This window comes from Pholcus phalangioides, unplaced genomic scaffold, assembly GCF_987345545.1.
Source record: "Pholcus phalangioides strain wild (caught in Gottingen) unplaced genomic scaffold, Ppha-v1.0 ptg000015l_1, whole genome shotgun sequence".
NCBI classification, from domain to species: Eukaryota; Metazoa; Arthropoda; class Arachnida; order Araneae; family Pholcidae; genus Pholcus; species Pholcus phalangioides.
In genome coordinates this window covers 4,289,358-4,310,312 of record NW_028301608.1, presented here as the reverse complement: position 1 = coordinate 4,310,312, position 20,955 = coordinate 4,289,358, and the positions used below count along the sequence as shown (strand labels likewise).

The 20,955-nt window shown below is 34.9% G+C and overlaps 1 protein-coding gene across 2 annotated transcripts; it reads right to left on the bottom strand.

Moving 5' to 3' along the window:
• Window positions 1-6,602: 6,602 nt before the first annotated feature.
• Window positions 6,603-20,652, bottom strand: LOC149075283 (uncharacterized). Of its 2 annotated transcripts, none has more exons than XM_089242615.1 (4): window positions 20,381-20,652; window positions 14,327-15,018; window positions 10,970-11,576; window positions 6,603-9,071 (listed from the first exon to the last, which is right to left on the bottom strand). In XM_089242615.1, the coding sequence occupies exons 2-4, from the start codon at window positions 14,993-14,995 to the stop codon at window positions 6,865-6,867; spliced, it is 3,483 nt and encodes a 1,160-aa protein (XP_089098741.1). In that variant the 5' UTR covers window positions 14,996-15,018; window positions 20,381-20,652; the 3' UTR covers window positions 6,603-6,864. The 2 variants fall into 2 exon arrangements, with proteins under 2 accessions (XP_089098741.1, XP_089098742.1); XM_089242616.1 differs by having other exon boundaries at window positions 20,402-20,647.
• Window positions 20,653-20,955: the final 303 nt, after the last annotated feature.

Genomic DNA, 20,955 nt, shown 5'->3' with positions numbered 1-20,955 from the left:
CTGAATTTTATTCATCAATTAATCAATTAGAATTTTTTGCTGCCGAATAAATACTTATAAATGCATTTTATGGTGGTACCAACAATGTCAATTCAGAAGACATGCCATCAACAGCATAAATTTGGTGGTGTTTGATGATAATGCTACCTCTCGATATATATATAACTATAATTCTTCTACAAAAATATTTTTTCTTGGTCCACAGAGTATCATTGCATCAAGATTCCACTGCAATTACATTGACACGTATATCATGAGGTGGTCTATTTGTATTGATCTTGAGAGGGTGAACATCCTACTTAGACAAGAAAGCGTAGCCTACATATGAAGTACCCAGTTTCATTTGCCTGTGTAATAAATAGTAAGACATGGGAGAGCAGTGGAAAAAAGTGAAATGGCATTTAAGAGAAATGCTCAATGTAGCTCACAACAAATATCAGGAAATCATTAGTTGATGGAAAATGTCTCCCACCACTTCATAGAAAACTTGGCTCCGTGAAACAATTTGTTAGAGCACTTAATAAAAGTGTTGAGACCGTTAGACAGTTTTGTCATATTTTATCTTAGTTATTACTAATTTTTTGGGTAACCATAAAGCAGAGAACTATGAAGAATTGGTGTGAAATGCACTTAATTTGTGATAAAATTTTAAAACTTTGTTTTGAAAAATTGGTAGCCAATATCAGCACAAAAGTGCATTTTCTTTATAGTCAGATTGACAAATTTCCAGACAATATGGGTCATTTCAATTACAAAGAATTCATCAAGATGTGAAAATAATGGATCAGAAAAATATCAAGACCAGCATGTGATGGCTAGAGCCGCCTATGCAAAACTCCCAATGCCCATAACAGAAGGCCCTACAAGTGCTTTTCCTTGAATTAATTGAACTACCTCTCATTTTGTATAAACTAAATGTAATGTCATCGCATATCTTTTGGCATACGATTACTATTGATCTATTTTGGTTTCTTAAATTTATTTAATTATTTTCATTCTTATATATTATGTTTTAGTTTTAATATTAACTTACATTTCAAATAGATTTTGTGACGTGGGTATTGCCTACCTATTCAAATCTGTCTACTGCATGGTGTACTTTTGAAGATGTGCATTTATTGATTTCAAAATGGGCATAACAGTATAATCAGTATTGATTTCGCTGCTGATTTATATATTGATCACTCTTTTTAATCAAATTGATTGATTCAAGTGTATGACTTACATTTCAGTTTCAATGTGATTCATACCCTACTTATGTATTACTGTCGAAATTTAATTTTCAAAAACCAGATCCAATCTTACAAAAACAATGCCAGATTTGGAATCAGAGCCCCCAAAATTACCTTGAAATCACTGGATTATCTTTAGCAATAAAATCAGTGTTGAGCAGTGTTATCTACATTGAGCCATTTTTTGATAAGTTCAAGAAGAAAATTTTTCAACTGAGAATGACTTTCTCTCGGATTGACCTCTTTCATCAGTTGCTAAAAATAACACTGTTGCTGCATGGCAAATGCACATTAGACATCTAATATGCAGGCAGATAAAAAGAAAGACTCCCTGGCATTCTTGCATCACTCCAGTGTACTATATTCTATGAAGTCACCTTCATGTGTGAAAAAATTCTTTGTCATGGGTGCCTCATTCTTCATCAAATAAGGGAAGACATGCAAAGACAAATGTTACAAGATAGATGAAATTTGGAAATGGAATTCCGAAAAATACGAGCTATAGAGTACTTAAAAACTTTTCTGCAGTTACGGCTCAACTCATAGCAATACTTCATCTCAAAGAGCAAAAAGGGTATGTGAGCAAACAGAGCTAAAGATATTAGATCATCCTCCTTACAAACTCTTGAACCATCTAAGCATAAGGATCTGATATGGAATATCATTTTTCACGATAGGAGAAATTTCAACCAAATGGACTTCTGTGCTCAATCCATGCCAAAAGCTATAGCACAAAATCACTGAATATTTCATTTCTGTCCGTCCTGAAATGAATTCTGTCTTTTCGTATGAATTTGATAAAAAATGGGTGCTGCAAACCACCTGGTGTTTGTGATCATGGAAAGCTGAAGTTCTTGCCAAAATAGTAACTGTCATTCTTTGTTCAGTCATTTCCTCAAATCTCGAAATTTTCTGACTGACCTATGTCGTTCCTGATGGCAAAACCTATGAACAAAAATTATATGATGGGGGCAAGGTTTTTTTCAACTTTTTTTGCTGCACCAGCTTTCTTTAACTCTCAAAATGAGTACACACCTCCCATGAGCTTCCTAACTATGTGACTTCCCATGTCCAATTATTATCAAAATAGTACTTAAAAAGTTATGCTGCATAAAATTTAAACATTCAAAACATTTTGGATTGGATAGTGATTTTATATGACATTTACAATGATTATGAACACATAGACAAGATGTTTTCTCAAGAAAAATGCCACCCTCTCTTCTCCGGGAAGCAGTACTAGTAGTAATAAGTTCTCTTATAGGGTCTATAACAAATACTTTCAGGGGAATTGCTGAGAAAGATAGGCCATGGGTCAAATGAATTGAGGAACTCCCTGAATAAAACACTCATAAAAAATAGCAGAAAGGAAAAATTCTGTGAAGCAATACATTGTACTTGCACAGGGTTAACATATCACGAAATGCCAAAATAATTACACCTATTGGACAAAAGCCTTGCACATAATTTTTAAAATGGCAAATGTCAAACAATTTATATTCACTGACTAAACTAGCATCTTTGACCCTAGTTGTCAAACTCCCTAATAGCCTCTTTGCACAGGACCCGCTCAAGTTAAAGTTGGACTTTGCAAAATGGCTTAATTAGTTGTAACAGAAAAAACCTATATACTGGCAAACTGAACTTTCAGTACTCCTCCAATACAGGATTATACAATATAATTCAGAGAACCTGAAAAAATTATGTCAAAAATGGGAACTGTAAAAAAGAAAGATTGCAGGCACCTAGAATACAGATGTATGGTTACAAGGATGTTTTTCATGAGGGGCAACCAATTTACATACCTCTCACCCTCACTATAAAACTTCATGGTACAAACTGCGTAAAATGATACTGTCTATAACAGTATTTTCTTTGGTCCCAGCAGTTCTATTCAATAGGAAATAGTGAAAATGCCCAAACTGTCTGCAATGATATAACCTGTCTACAACATTTTGTTATAGACAAGTTTCACTGTATATGAAATGTGTTTAATTTCTATACTGTGAACATATATCATTAAATGCATGGGATACGCTCACAAAACATGTTTTACATTTTCTTAATTTTTATCCCTAGAATTTGCTGCCCAGGGTAGTTACAATTTTCGCCCCCCTCCCCCACCTAATTTCAGCCTTGATGGTAACCCTAAATCTTCAATATTTTATTCACTAAAAACTCTCCACAGAATTTAAGAATGATGAACCACCTAACATTCCTCTCAAAACAATTTGAATGTTTGAATTCAGTCATGGCAAAATTTAAATTGGGGAAAAAATTCTCTAACACAATTTTTTCTCTCTGAAAGGTTTTATCTACCACTTTTTACATACAGCCACTCTCAAACTTACAAAAGGTTTCATTCTGAGTATTGTTCGTAAGTCAAAATTGCTTCAAAATATAGGACATTCCCATTTAAAATGGAACACAAAGCCTACTTTAGGGGGAAAATAACAAAAAAATATGAATGAGGTGGATTGGATTAAACACTTCAACAGCTTTTAACCTCTTTCCAGCTTGACTTGAGCTGAGTGAGGTCATGTGCGATCTGCCATTTTAGACCTCTTAAAACATAGGTTGAGCATAAAGAAATCTGACAGATGATAGTACAACAAACAAAAGACCTGCCTACTGATTGTGTTAAAAATTTCCTTTCACCATTTTGTCTGAGTATAAAAAAGACGACACTTTTTAGATCTTTAAACCTAGAATAAATTGAGCTTGAAATGAGTTCCTGACTTTTGTTTTCAAAAAAGCTGTCCTATCCTAACACAAATTTGGTTTATAACAAGACATTGGTTCAAGAAATTTGAGAGAAAGATCCAAACAAACAGGATTTAATTTTGCTCATTTTTTTAGCCTTTGTGGATTTTAGTGAAAATCAGAGCCAGTTTTTTATCACAGAGAATGTTTTAAGCCTGCAACTCGATGGTTTCTTCCTCCTGTTTGTTTCTTCTTCTACTAACTCCACCAACACTAGTTAGTTATTCCTCACAAACTTTAATGAATTGAATCATAGTCTGCATTTTCCGCCTCTATATTCAATTGCTTTGCAATAACCACCAAATTTTCAAGTCCCCTTCAAATCATTTAGATTTTTAAGTTTTTTTTTTTTCTCTCTCTTGTGAATATTTTCCATGCACTGCTTAGTCATTCTGTTCACTGTTCAATAGGTGAAAAATTCTCAGACTTTGAAAAATCTGTAGTTAGTCAAAAAAGATCTGTAACTTGTTTGGTGAAATATTTTGTTGCTGAAAACAGTCATACAAATAAAAGGGAATAAGGAGATTTTTTGAGGGACTGCATAGGGTGAACATGTAACCCATTCTCTCAGGATATTTCAGTATTTTCCCTAATTATTGCATCGACATTTTTTTTAAGATGTCCTGTTTTTGCATTATTTTTTAATCATTTAAATTTTATTTTCTTCATTAAAATCAAGGATTAAGATTATTTTGCAACTTATAATTTATATTATGATTATGCTATAATAACATCTGTTTTAATTGTGAAGGTTTTTGTTTTTTTGAAGAATTCATTTTAACCAGTGATTTTCAGGGGCATCAGGCATCACCAATTTTAGCAATTGGAAACTTTGCTCACTTAAGGCAAAAATCAGCAATTCCCAGTTTTTTGAAATCATAATTTTCTGTAACTTTTTTGAGGAAACATGATCAACAAAGGATTGCAAGGATTGGGGGATTCTTCATTTTTGGAAATTACAGTTTGAGGATTTTCAGGGACTTTTTTTTTATAAAGATGCAAAAAATCTGAAGAATTTGGTTTCCGACCGGAAGATTCTAAAACATCAGAAGCGCTGGCACCTATGCTGTTTAGTGACTACACCTACCCCCTAACACATATTGGTGGGATCAAAAACATATGCTGGAAGGGGGCATAGGGGGCTTGTGCACCCTCCAGTCAAATTTTTTTTCAAAATGCATAAATTTAAAAAAAAAAATTAAAGTTTCGAAAGAAAATACCTTTATATGTTATTATAATAGATTTCTGTTAATTTCAGTGGAATTTGAAGGGAAAGAACTCAAAATTTCTCTAAGAAATTCATTGCGACCCACCCTTTAAACCATATATGGTAAACCTTTGACCCGCAGACCAAATGTGGCCCTGAAGGTTATCTGATGTGGCTTGCCCCCTAAAACGTAATTATGTAAAAATGAACAAAGCGGCACATTTACAAATTAATTAAATGACCCATGGCACAATTCCAGAGCATTCAAGTTGCCTGTGGCACATTTTCAGATCACTTAAGTAAGCCTCAAAGATCACTTTCACATTCAATGATCACTTAAGTATCCTGCGACACAGTTCCAGAACACTTGAACGATCCATGGCACATTTAGAGATCCCTTGAGTGACATGTGGCACAGTTTTATTTAAAGCATTTAAGCGGTTCTACATCACTCAAGTTACTCGTGGAACACTCCCAGATTACTTAAGTGATCCGTGGCACATTCCCAGGTTACTTAAGTAATCTGTGGCACATTTCCAGAGCACTTGAAAGATTCGTGAAACATTCAGAGATCACTAAAGTGGCTCTGTAGGGAACTTATACGGAGAATGTTAATTCAGGTGGCCAATAACTATCGAAAGGTTTTATCCATTTTTGGAGCACCAAATAAGATGCTATTAAGAATATTTCATACCTTCATAAAGGGTGGCTGATGACGTAAGCATCATCCAAACCCCCTCCCCTCGTCATCAAAAGTTCATAAGTCAGCAAATTGGGAATCCCCATCGATGCTGATGTAATACTTGAATGACCCCTATGCTATGAAGACAGGGCTGGACAAATCCCAGGTTGACTAGAAAATTATTATTTGCACCTAAAGTTTTCTTTGCGTAATTACTAAATTGCCGGCTGACAGCATCCCAAAATGTTTGGAATTCATAGCAGATCTGCCAACACGGAAAAGGGTCACTATGACCTGAAAAAGTCAAAAGCAGCATTATTTTGGACCTTTCACTTCTGATAAAAACTTTTTGATGCCTGGATTTTTCTTTTTTTTTTTTGCAATTTGCCCAGCCCTGCTTTACAAGTCATAAATAAATGTGCATAACATGAAGACATTATATGCATGGTACATAAATAAATTTCATATCCACAATTCTTCAATAAGGATCAAAACCAGTGATGAGAAAGGCAGTCTTATTTTTATAGTTTGCCAAATATCAGCTAGGGCAATATATTATTCTCCAAGAACCTCAAATATTTTGGTTCAAAGTCAGTAAGTAAGCTGTTTCCAGGTCAGGGAGTGGCTGTGCTCTAATTCCACACTTCTTGTATACCAACAATCTTTTAAAAAAAAAGCTTGAAACCCAATTTTTGTCAAATATTCTCCCAAACATGAAAGCAATTAGAACAATTTTATTGAGTCATATTTTCATCAACATACTAATAACAATACTTTATTGGATTTTTATTCAATAATCGAACCAATCATAATAACGCACATATACATAAGCTATTGTTCACAAATGAAGAAAATCTCATTGTGTAACACTGCGATTACATCAACCAAAAAAATACATACCATGTATTTTTACAAAGAAGTTTTACAGTGAATTCAATTATACACTCTTAAAATTGCGAATAAAATAACTGCAAACAACTCTACCATATATAATTAAACTGCCTCAAAACAGCTACAATCTGAGTTTCAGATATGTCATGTGATGGTAGAGAGTCATTGAAGGCGCCTATTTTCACCAACATTTCAGATAATATATGTTCTGGTAAGTCAGTCATCTGCAACTTCATAAGCACTGATGCCAATCGCTGCACCAAAGAAGTCTTTTGATAATTTCCGCTAGGTCCTTGAAAGTTATGTGGTTCAAAGTTTTGAATTTCTCGCCCTTGGTTCTTCCTCAAGGATAAAATATTGTCAGAATCTCCATGGAACTTGGAATTTGAGGTGATGTCGCGCATTTGCACAACGCGGGTTGAGTGAGGAGAATCTGATTGTAAAACATTCTTTGCTCCAGTAACCGAAGAATAAAAATCGTGAACTTTACTAAGATTTCCACCACCGATATAGTTTTCACTTTTTGCGATAGAGCCTGATAAACTCAGCTTCATGTTTGTTTCAGTTTGAGAAGCAAGGGATGTCCCGAATAGTTTATTCACCACGCTCTGCATGTTTTTAAACACATCTTGAGACTTTTCTGCACTCTGAATTCCACTGGAAGCACCAGATGCATAACACCTCAAACTGTCACTTTGATGCTTGTTTAAATCTGATGTTTGCACATACGGGTTTGGACAGTTAAATCCAGGAACTGATGGCACATTATAAGGAGTATATCTACCAGAGAATAACTTCTCATCATTCAAGTTAGCGTGGCTTAAGATTGTGGTCGACGCACAAAGTGGATTGAACGAACCTTGACTAACTGGAAGATGAGGATACACAGAAGGGAACAAATTGCCTGGCCTTTGGTTTTCACTAAGTTTAGCATCCATCTGTGCCACAGTGTTTATTCTATTATCATACACACCATGAGAAGACTTGATTCCATCGGCAATAGCACAGTCAATGATATTTGGATACATTGGATTTTGGTTTTGCAACATTGAACTTTGAGGAGATGGTTGTGTGGTGGGTGAAAACCCAGATAAGTTACTTTGGGAGCCTTGGTATGCTTGTAAAGCATGATGAAATGCGTGTGCTGGTGATGGTGCCATAAATTTATTGATTATATCATCGCTTGTTTTCTCAGCAGTTTGAACGAATCTTTCTGGTGATCTGGAAATGTTTCTAGATAGCTTTTTTCCTGAGACATTTATACGGGATCTCTCTGGAGATCTAGAATACTTTGACCTGCTTTTAGGTGATTTGCTAAATGACTCAAAATTGCTTGGAGACACTCGTCTAGGTGAGCTATCACCATCACTATGCTTAGACCATGAAGCTTTTCTAGGTCTATAGCTATCAGGTGACTCTCTCCTTCGAGAATTCCTGTAGCTATCTGGAGACTCTCTTCTTCTAGGATTTCTGTAGCTGTCAGGTGACTCTTTTCTTCTAGAACTTCTTGGACTATCTGGTGACTCTCTCCTTCTAGAAGATCTGTATCTATCTGGTGATTCCCTTCGTCTCTTTGGACTTGCGCTGCGACGAAAAACTCTTGCTTCTTTAGAGACACTATGAGCTGATACACAAGACCTTGAATCTCTATCAAAAACATCGCTTGGTGATCTTTTTCTTGTCAGAGACCTTTCTCTTGAACGTCTATCCTTAACAGATGAATGACTTTCACGATTTATGGATTCAACTTTTTTAAATCTAGCTCGATTTCTCAACTGAGATTCCCCAGAGTAGGAAGTTCTCATACCTCTGGGATCTATTTCTGACCTTTTTGACAATTTGATATCTCTGAATGAATCAACATGCTTTCTGCTATCACTCAATCTAGAACCAGAGGATTCAACACTGCTGCGATCAGGAGATTTTTTTGAAAAAGGCATTTCAGCTCGATTTAGTTGGTTCTTAGATGAATATCTACTACTACTGCTGCCAGTTTTGTATGCAGGTCTTTCACTAGTACTGGGGTCTTCTTGCAGATTTCTATCTGCCACTTTTTCAGCCAATAACTTCCTCTTCTTTGATCCTGCAGTTAAAAACTGCCAGTTACCCGAATTTGAATTTCCTCTATTCTCACGTTTACTGTAATCTTCTCTATTCTTTTTTTCCCTTAGCATACCTATAGAATCATTTTCACGACGGAAGTTTCGGTTTTTCGAACTAATGTCACCGCGAGCATCTTCTGATGAACACAAACTTTTGGAAACATTTTTTTCATGGCTGGAATCAAGTCTTTCTCCTAAGAAAAAACAAGAAACAATAACGTTTGATGCAAAAGTGGGAAAAAAAAAACACCAATATAAAAACCTCTTCAGTCGAACAACATGAAATTCATCGCTCTCTGCCCTTCAATTACACTAGTATGAAATCATTTAATCTTATGCACGTCTAAAATGCTATCCATGAAAAGGTGTATGCATTTGTCTGTTTTCCATCATCAGATGTTGCGTAGGTGAGATAATAATTTACCCTTAAACCATATTGCATCATTCCTTGGCTTACCATAATGAGAAGTTATTACAATGCTTTCACACGTATTTCCACAGCGAGGGGGTGAGATTCTGTTGCAAAATGTAAAATGTCAGTTCTAATAATGGCCATATCAAGTCTTGAGGTGGTTTTCCAGAGTAACAAGAACCTGGTAATGAGAGCTTGTCTTCCATTTAAAAGGCCCTTCACACAGAGATCAGTTCAGGCCAAAAATATTTAAAATTCACACATAATAAGTACAGGCAATTACCTGCCAATCATTTTCAGCTTCTGAATATAGAAGACAAGTAGCAGCACTTCTCGAACACATAATACACATTTCTTCCAAAGCAACCATCTTTGCATTAGGCACATACACAACATTTTCCAGCATTCCTGAATTCATTACAAATTCTTCAGAGGAATATTTATAAGGTGCATGTGTGGTCTAGTAGTACTAGCGTAAAACAAGAACAACCAGATTATGGCAAATTCCTGTCAAATATGCAGCACACGTATAGAAGCTTCCCATTTTTAAAAAAACGTTGCAACAATTTGCAATAGATCTGTAACATTACAATAAGATATTAAATGCAACATAGCATACACCTGCTTGTTAAAAAGAGGATTGTTCAGCCCACATTGCAAGGCATCCTAGTTAAAAAAAATTAGATGTTACTCAACCGGTATTTCACAATAGACCACAACTAGATGTCGGGAGGATATGATTGAAGTGTTTAAAATTTCTACCTGGCTGGTATATGATGACCCATCAGTTATTAGCATGCCATAGGCCCAGTTCTTCGATAATGAGATTTCACTGCTGGTTAGTTACTGACACTTCCGGATTGTGGTGTTATAGGGACTGTTTCACCCCCCCCCCCACACCAAACTAGATTATTGGGGACCATTGTAATTTTATTATACATATAGTGAAGGCAGATCCACAAACACAAAAATTATCACAAACGCTATAATTCTGCTGCTTTTCCCCTACAGTTGGGAAGATGGATGAAAGCCCTTTTAACACATAACATGCAGAATTTAAACATTCATAAATGCATTATAGAACACACACAACACACATCATGTATGCACCATTCCATGGGAAATTTGTCAGAGCAGTGTTCCGGAGGTGCATGTACAGTTTAGTATGTCAGTTGTGTGCAGCCGGGAGAAAAGAAAAATACATAATGTATTGATACTATATTTTCAAACACTTCTATCTGTATATTTCTGACAGAACTTACCCGCTTTTTTTAAGAGAAATAACAATATAGCAATTTATGAGAATTATGTCTAATTCAGAAATTAAGAAAATCTATATGAAGTAAGGAAGTCCCAAGAGATAAGTGTATAGAAACCACTACTCAACTTTGCACATACTTCATAAAAATTTCTATAAGGAATTTATAACAATTTGGTGCATACTAAAAAGTGCCGAGTATTGTACAGCAAATATCTACATTGTTCACACAACATGCAACTAAGAAAGGTATTTCACACCGAGATGCTGGCAGACTATTTATTTTGATGTAAAATCCATACCTATTTTATCACATGAAACTACTTTGAAGTTAATAGTAATTCCACATGTTTGACATTTATTTAACACAACAAATAAATTATTTTTCTTAATGCAGGCAAGAAAAAAAAATCCTTACTCACCACGTTTTTTCTCTTTAATGTCCAATTTTGCTTCACCTAGACAAACATTTTTATTCTGGAGCGGGCTTGCATGAGGTGATACTGACCGTTTTTTCGAAGTATCCTGTTCATTATTCGTCCTGTATCTTCGACTATTTGGAAACTTCTTTGCCTCACCAAATTTCTTCTTATCATCGGACCTATGAGACTGCTTTTTCTGAGATGCAGACTTCACTTCTATTTTTTCACTTGTAGACTTGCCGTGTTTAGTACAATGCTTGGACCTTTTTACTTCACCTGGAATAACTTTCAAACATGCAGAACTTTCATGCTCACCCTCAGTAACAGCTTTCTGATCACCAGAAGAAAGTTCACCACTTGATTTTGAAGCAACGGCACATGTTGGCGTACATACTTTTAGATTAGGACGATCAGCAATGCATTCGTAATTTCCTATGCTTCCCGATTTGGTTTCGCAAGTAACCATACTTTTTGCCACTGATACAGATTCATCATTTCCCATAACAATTTTGTCAGCACTGTCAAAAACTATGACCACATCATCATCATCTTTTTTCCCAGTGGGCGACAACTGAATCTCAGAACTTTGTGATTGGGAATGCATCTCCTGCAGGGGTGAAAAAATATACGGCTAAAGAAGAAAAATATGAGAGAAAATTTTACTCAGCTTCGAATTTTCAGAATCATTCAGAACCTGAATGAAATATTGATTTACAATGACGGTAATGAACAATCAAAATGACAAAACTATTGTATTATCCACATGCAATCTGAATGCCTATTTTGTCAGTCAGAGCCTAAATTTTACATGCCTTATAAACAATCAAGGAGGTTTCGTGACCAGACGCTCATCTAATAAGCATACTTTAAATCAATGGTTCCCAAACTCTGGGTTGTGATCCCCTAGGGGGGGGGGACGCATAAATGAGCTGGTGTAGGGGGTGTGGTGAAAGATTTTTTCCAAAATTTGAATATCTGAAAATAAATTAAATTTTGTTTTCGCAACATAAACAAATTTACATGACAAACCTAAAACACCTCTAAGGACTCTTATCTGAGATACTTATCATCCACTCACTAACGAAAAGCAAATCACACAACTAATAAATTAGAAACCGCAAGGTGTCTGAAAAAATGAACTCCACCAAAATGGTAAAATATGTTAAAAGAAACATTTTTTCCTTTTTTTGTACTTGCAGACAGCCCTGTAAAACTTTAATTATCAGGTTTCAGGAAATCATTTACTTGCAGATATTGATGATTGAAGCTCTACAATCATTTAACTTTCATTGGTTGTTAAACACAGGTTGATATGTGACCTATCCTTCGCTTACACACACATACAAGCACGAGCAGATGTATCTCGATCAGAATATGTTTCAAAAAAATTTGAAAAATGTATTGATTATGCACATAGGCTAATTATGAATGATATCGGTACAGTATGGCACCTATCAATAAAATGTTAACAGAAGTTTAAAAGGGGAGGGGGAAGGTCACCAATAAAATTTTTGTCAAAAGGAGGATGCATTTCAAGTTTGGGAACCACTGCTTTAGATGATTTAATGTCAATATATGGTCAATATCATGCTTATAATGCTTTCCCCCTGCTTAGTACAACTTATTTTTATGGTCCCAACTCTAATTCTTATTAAGATTACTCATTTAAAGAATTTTCTTGCTGATGTTTTTTCATGATAATTTTTTGAGAAACCTTATAAGCTGGATCCACAGTATATACTATTTAGTTCAAAAAGTTCCCAAACTTATTTTATTATGGAAGAAAGAGTACAGGTACAACCTATTAACATTTGGTGTTTCCTTCAAAGTAAACTACCCTGCGCAGTTATGCATTTTTGTCACCATTCATACGAAGATGTAAATGCAGATTGCAAGCTTCCTTTAATCACATCCTCCAAAGCTTTTGTCGCTGCATCGATTTGGAACCAGAGAATTGTTGCCCCTTAAGCAAATTCTTCATTTGAGGAAAATGAAAAAAATTACATGGGGCAATATCGGGAAAATACACTGGCTGTGAAAGTATCAGAATGTGATGTTTGACAGGAAATTAGACATCCAAAGAGATCTGTGCACTGGTGCATTATCATGATGGAGCTCCAACGACTTGGCCTTCCAAAGAACTGATTGCTGCGTCTCACTGAATCGCACAGACGTTTAAGAACTCACAGGTCCCTCCTCATGTCAGATTTACCTGTCAAAACATCCCATTCCAATAGTTCTACAACCAGCTCATTCCCTTGATCGCATCCCATATGACTTTTTCCTCGGATATAAAAAAAATATTTTCAGGTTCCAAAGAGGAGCAGCGATAAAGGCACTGGCTGATGCAACAAAAGAATTCTTGCAATACGCATTCATGTCTTCATATGAACAATGGCAAAAATTCATAATTGCACAGGGTAGTTACTTCGAAAGAAATATCAAATGAACAGATTTTATCAGCACTCATTCTTATGTAATAAAACAAGTTACAGAACTTTTATAAGTAATATACATCTTGATATTATATGCCATACTTTTTCCTACATAATTTTTCCCATAAATATAACTATGGGATAGATATAGGGCCTAAGCCTACCTGCCTTTCGCCATGGATAATTTATAATAGATTTTGAGGAAGAAAAATTCTAAGGTGACTGATTAATATTAATAAATTTTCCTTAGCTGAAAAATTTGTAAGCCGAGGTATCACTATAATATTGATTATATGATTTGAATTTTTCTAGGTGACTGTGTGCACTTGTACGACAATTTATCAATTTATCAGCATTGTCTTGACCACAGAAAGATAGCCTTCATCACAGAAAGAAAGGGTCCATTCTCCAATACAAGGAAATGGGGGAGGAGAAAAAACACCCTTCATCAGCGACCCTGGAAGACTTTTTTTTTCTCCCTACTGAAGAATGAATCCGCTTTTTGTGATGATCATTAGTCAGACAATGCCTCGCACAGTGGGCTGAAAGACATTTACAGAAGTTATCTTAAGACATTCACAAATTTTTTGGTATGTAAGTTATACCTATTGAAATATCATGAAGTACACATCGGAGCACCAAAGAAGGTAAACATGGTAATGAAAAACAATCAGTATATAAAAGTTTTACACATTTTCAAAAATAAAATTTCGATCAAATGACATGTGCGTGAATAGAACCTTGTTATACCAACCCTTGATATATCTTGGATTTAAATACATTTTCGACACAAATTAAAAATATATAATTTTTTTATTCACCTCGTTACATAACATAGGTCAAACAATTTTCCTCAACAGCCAAGGTATAACAGGGTCCTCCTGCACACAATTTAACGTGTATTAAAAAGGTAACTACTTACACTATCATCATTCTTTTCAGAAGTAATTATCTCTAAATCTGGACTTTTAGCTTTATTTTCCATATTTAAAACAATGGGAGTTTCAGCCACTGGTTCTACAGATTCAACGGGCTCAGGAATCTCTGATTTACCACACTCATTGGACATACCTTCAGAACAAACTGCACTAACACAACAAACCGAAAACTTATTATTTGACAGGATCAAAACCTTCGGTTTGTAAAAGTCCAGCGCTTTATACGATTTAAAATACTTTGGAACACAAGTGCGATACTCAACACTGAATTCGTTCTCTTTGTTGTCATCATCTACATGCTCATCCAAAATTTCCAAGTCGGAGAAATATTCTTCCTCTTCAGTGTTTGTATGCTCAAATGAGCCTTCGGAAATTTTCTCCCAGTTTTCAGCAGAAATGTCATCAACAGAAAGAGAAGATTCTGAGATTTCATCTAACTCATTTTCAAAAGTTTTTTCGACTGTTAGCTGAGAACTGGCTTCTTCAGTTTCTTGCAGAGATGCTTCTTTTTCTTCAATTAGTATACTAGAATCCAGGACACGGAGATTTTCATTATTTCTACCAGCCTGCTTCCATTTACTTGATCCTCTGATCCCTGGGTGGTTTGACAGCCTCGTAATGAGTTGGTTACATTGGGATTTTTTGTTACTCATAGTTATTTTTCAAATCCGAAGAGCTAAACAAGCAAAAAGAACATTCAAGTAAATTCTAGAAACTTAATGTGCAAACATATTTACAAATGTAGATCACAATGAAACAAACGGGCTCTTCAATACTAATGTTCACATGATCAATTTACTGACTGATTACAGCTATAGCCTAGGTACTAGAATTCTGATAAGTCTGCAAAACTAAAAGAAGGAAGCCTACCACTATTATGCACCATTCGTTTTTAACTGCTGGGAACTACTACTACAATCACAATAAATTTCAGTTACGCAGCAGGGCCGTCATTTCAATTTTTCCCAGGGGGGGGGGGGGGAGACCAAAGCACATGTACTCAATGTATGCATATATATATTTGTGTATATATATACCATTTTTAGTGTATTTTTAAAAGCCAGGGGAGGGGCAACGGGTGCCCCCCCCCCTAAATGACGGGCCTGTTATGCAGATTAATTACTCAGAGAGTTGGGCGGTTTTAATTAAGTTTATCAATCACTTTTCTTAATCAGCATTTTTTAAAGTACATTTCAAAACAAAGTTGAAGATAGGAATTCTGTGTTTAAACCGTTAAAACTGTTCGCAACAGGGAAGTGCATGAAATTATCTTATTGTAAATTGTGACACAGAAAGGATTTTAAAATTTTAAAACTCAGAGCACAGCCAAATCAACCTATTTCCAGAGTTCAGATACTTAACCCATTCAATGTTTTTGACCTAACATTAGGACCTACATCAAATGCTCCATGGAAGAAATGAAAAACACCATTCCTTCACTGCTGATTGTTAATTGTTATGCCAAGTTTGTTTGTGTGCCGATCTGAGATAAGTAACCAACCATATGAATTTTTTATGCGAGTGAAGAGGAAAAACATGTTTCACACTTATAATTTCCTCCCTCCCCACTTGTCTTTGCTTGAGGAGCTGGCTGTATGTTAGAATAATTTCATAGAGGGAGAGGATTTGAAACTGATTGGTTTCTAATCAAATTAGAAATATCAAGTTCAATATGTAAAGACATGAAGTTATTGAAAATGTTAGGAGGGACGTTGTCCTTGAGTGGTGTGCTGAGAATTCCTATGCTATGTACGGCTGTCACAGAATATTTCATTGTGGGCCAAGCAAAGCACACTAGACGAATGTCAAATTTGGGAGGACCCACTCAACAATGGATTTTATCAAAGAAGCTTGTGTTGTGTCTTCTTGACTTTGTATAGCAAAGGCTGCAGTTAGAACTGGGTCACACATTGGGAGGGAGAAAAATAAAGGTGGCAAAACATGGCGGATTTGAAAAGTAAAGGCACGGCGGGTCACACAATTCCCAATACACTAAATATTTTTTTGTAAAGTTTTCGAAAGGGTTGGCAAGTTTTTCCCGCAGTGGTAAAAACCACCCAGGCAAAAATCGTTTTTGCCAGAGGCAAAAAAAAAAATTCATAGGATTAAAAAATTGGACTTACATGTTTTCAACTCTATAAATAAAGTCTTTTACTTTTAATTTAATACAAAAAATCAATTCAATTTAATACAAAAAGAAACACAAACTCTGGTTTAAGAATTATATTAACAAGGATATACGTGGTTATTAATCCATACTTAGAATAAGACAACCCTAAGTATTCTTTATGGACTTTGTATAATATTTCATCATGTGTATATATATATATATTGTTTACAATTTTTGTTAATTGCATTTTTAATTGGGTTGCTATATTTTTTAAATATATGACATCTATATTTTTATGGGCATCTTTTTCTCAGCCACCTCGTTGGGCATTTTGCCTGTTTGTGACTTTGTATTTGTATATTTATCAATTTTTAATGAGAATAAATTGTTTTACAAAAGCATTTAAAACACTTAATACCCTTACCATTCACAAAATTGTGTTTGAAATGAAAGTAGCAAATTCTGTCTAAAGTAAACCAATTCTTTTTAAACGTAGCACAATAATACTCCAAAGTTATGCAATAGGGTGGGACAACTGCGTAAGTGGAGATGTAGTTTTCCATAGAAATATATATACACATTAGTTAATTGGGACCAAATTATAGAAAAACCACCTATCTTTTTCTTTCTTACTATGACTATAATGCTATGGTACTCTTCTATGGAGCTTCATGAATTTAAGTTGTGTTGTGACTGCAATCCGGTCTGGTAAAAAGAAGACAATATCTGTATTTGCACTCTGAAATCTGTGCAAATGAGAAAATGCTTTGAATGTTTTGATAACATCTCGACCAATCAAAAGAAATTAGCTGCTCGTGTGTGAAGACAAAACAAATTTCAGCCATGAATTGAAGTTAACTGAAAGTTGCAGACCAGGTGATTGTCAAAGCGAATATATTAAACAAATTATTTTTTAAACTTGGTGCTGGACTTCGCTTATAAAATTGTGATTTTTTTCTGTGAAAAATATCACATACCAAACAAGCCTTGTAATTCCATTCTGAAATCCTGGCAAAGTTTTCATCTTTACATAATGTAACCACTAAAAAATTGGCATATATAACTTCATATTAAATATGTTTTGATTGAATAAAACATTTTTTTACTAGATTATTACTTAATGATCTCCACTATTTTGGCAATAATCCAGTGATTATGTTTGAACTTCAGAAATGTGCATTTTTCACAAAAAATTGTGCAATTCTGAAATCTCATAACTCAGGGTAGTGTAAGTTCAGGAATTACTGTACAGCAAAACTTCACTACAACGATTTTCGATCTAGCAGATAAATCCCTCTACAACAATATTTTTTTCTTGACCACAGAGTATAATTACATCAAGATTGGTAACTCTATCAGGGTTGGCAAGTTTTTGCCATAGGTGGAAAAAGCCATGGTAAAAACTGGCCTGGCAAAAATAGATTCTTTCCTCAACTATCTTTGCATGAGATATTTTTATACATTTATTTTACCATTTATTATGCGAATGACATAGTTTTGAACTCAAATTTCAATTAAATAATCAATCATTTTTATGGTTGGTAAGTTTTTGCCATAGCTGGAAAAAACTATAAGTAAAAAGTCCTATGTCAAAGGTTTTTTTTTTGGGGGTCCATGTCATGATCCATTCAATAAGTCAAGAGCCTTGGTTTAACGGTTAATTCCCAATTTACTATATATTTTTGCCAAGCATAAAACAAATCGATACTTCCCACATTTATTTATGCCCAGTATCATTTAGATTAAAAAATTTATGTGTGCAAAATAATTGTATATTGTTATAATGACCCTTCATCTGTATAGGCCAATAGGAAAACATAACTGACTTTTCCTAAGAGCGTTGCAATGAATGATCGTTATAGCATGGGATCATTATAATATATTATAACTGTATCTCTATTTATTTGTAAATGTATTTTCCACCAGATTGCTTCACAATACAACAGTATAAAGTTGATTGCTGTAATGATTTAAAGTCTCAATTACATATAATAAACACATTTAGACAAATTTTTTATTCATAAAACTATTTTTGGTGGTTTTTACCACTGTCTTGGCAAAAAGCCCAACCCTGGTAAAAAGAATAATTTTTATCAAATTTCCCATGGTTTTTCCACTTTTTGCCACCAACAACCACACCCCAACCCTGGTTTTCAACTATGTCAAAAGAGCGATACATCGCAAACGTTATCCTCTCTGGCACTAAAACACGGATCTTTTTAGGTCTTCTGTCTTGATTGCAACACTAGTAAATAGCACCAAATTGAGCCTGGCAATAAACCACATATTGGGAATTCACCACACAGTGAACTTAAGTGAAGGCAAGCTACCTATGTAGATGCACTTAAATGCAACATACAACAATGCAGCATCACTGATAAGAAATCACTTTCATCTATAAAACTTTCTATTGGGAATATTAGCATCATTATTTATACCAGGTATGATTTTACACATTAAAATAAACTAGATTAATTCAACTCATCTCATTTATTTACAAATAATAGCAAAGATTTTTTGGAGGGGAGGTGAAGTAGATAACGAATTGTACAGGGGATTTCTCACTAAACTTTAGGGGATGCTCAGAATGTTGTTACAAAATACTGTAGTTGCTTGAGTACCCACTGCACCCCCCAGATAGGAGGCCACTGTCAGGATCCTTGTGTCTGGTCCAGGACAGAGTTAAATGGGAGGCCCAAAAGTATTAAAAACTTTCACAAATTCTGGAATTACGTCATTCATAAATTCTGAATTTTCATCAATTCTGAAATTATCTCTGTCATTAGTTTGTTTTATTCGCAAATTTTTGATTACTTTACTTCCTGATTCTAATAATTTTTTCATGAATATTGAATTTTTAACAAGAATTCTTAATTATATACTTTTTAATTGGTCATTTTAATTTTATCATTATTTTTGGAGTTAATTCTTTACTTTTTTTTTGTCTCTTAGTGGGAAAAACAATTTATTTTATTTAGATATTTACTCAAGCGCATACAGGATGACCTACGTTTTTGAGGCAGTGAAAATTGAATAAAATCCACGTCCTATACATCAGTAAATTATGTATTTTTGATCTTGATTCCCTTATTTAGTCTAACAATGTTGTTTTCTTTATTGTTTGTGTCGTTCATTTTTTAAATTTTAATTCATACCATCGAATACTATGCCATCCCTTTTTAGCAAATTTTTTCTTATACAAAACACATCTGAAAAGATGACTTCGTTTCAGTTCTGTAGACATCTTGTCCTTTTACTAGCATTTAGCTACTGCTCTCTTCCCTGTCTCAGCTTTCTTCATCACATTATGAATTAACTGTTCTTATACCGTCCATTCAAAAAATTTTTCTTCCTCTTTGCATTTTCTTTCAAATATTGTAAAATATGTAATTTACAAGGATGACGTCACTCTCCGCTACCATACGATGGATTATACGGCACCTGTTCCCAAATTTGATTCATGTGTGTCTCCCCCCCCCCCATAATAGGCTAACAGGACTCCATCCCAGGGCGAATTTTTTTCACGCAATATTGGGGCCCATCAGACTACAGCCTTGGGTGACGGCTGCTGCAGTATGTGGGAGCCATTTTATGGTAGTCAATTACAGTTAAGCTGTAGTGAAACACATTTAAGGGATGGATGCAATGATCAGTGTCCCTTTTTAATAAGAATTCAGTTACCTCTATTCAAGGGACAGGATTTGGGGAACCCATGGGTGCACCTCACAGAGGTGTTTCATTGTGTATGTCATCTACGCGGAGAAATTTGAATATCCGTGGAAATAATAGATCACATAACATGGCAATATGAAAATCGATTAGATCTCTATGGCATACATGTTGACAAGTCATCGCAACGCTATTAATCATTGATAAGTTGATCAAATTTAAATTACGAAAACAATAAAACAAAATAAAAAAAACACACAACGTGAACGTAGAGTCAAACCAAGGGATATGAATTTCCTTGATGGTGCTTGCGGGCGAGGAGCATCCCTTTCTCCTACAAGCAGCTTTCTTTCAAAACTAGAGCAACTCCCAACGCAATTTCTAAATTTCGGGAGGCTCTGATAGTTTTTCAACGAGATGAATCACTCATTCGTGCGACATCTACCAATCACGATTACAAATAATTATTAAAGTTTAATCATCACGAAGCCATCTGTGCCTGGAAAACGCATCAACAAACAACTACACTTCATTTCACTTCACCCGTAATGATGTTGAAACTGTAGGTGAAATGACTCATAGATGGCGCTACGGGCATTCTCAGCCGAGTTCCAATTTTAGTCTTTTTATTACAATTAAAAAACGATTCACCTTCCCTGGAGGAAGAAAAGAAAATTACGAGAACCCAAACCAAAGCGTATTAAAGACGCTTTGACCCAAACCTTAAAAAATTCTGCGTACGCCCATGCCATGCCTCGCATTCAGAGGCGGCTCTGGTAATTTAAGAGGTTGTCCCAATGATTTATTTTTAAAAGACAACCCCCAAATAAAATG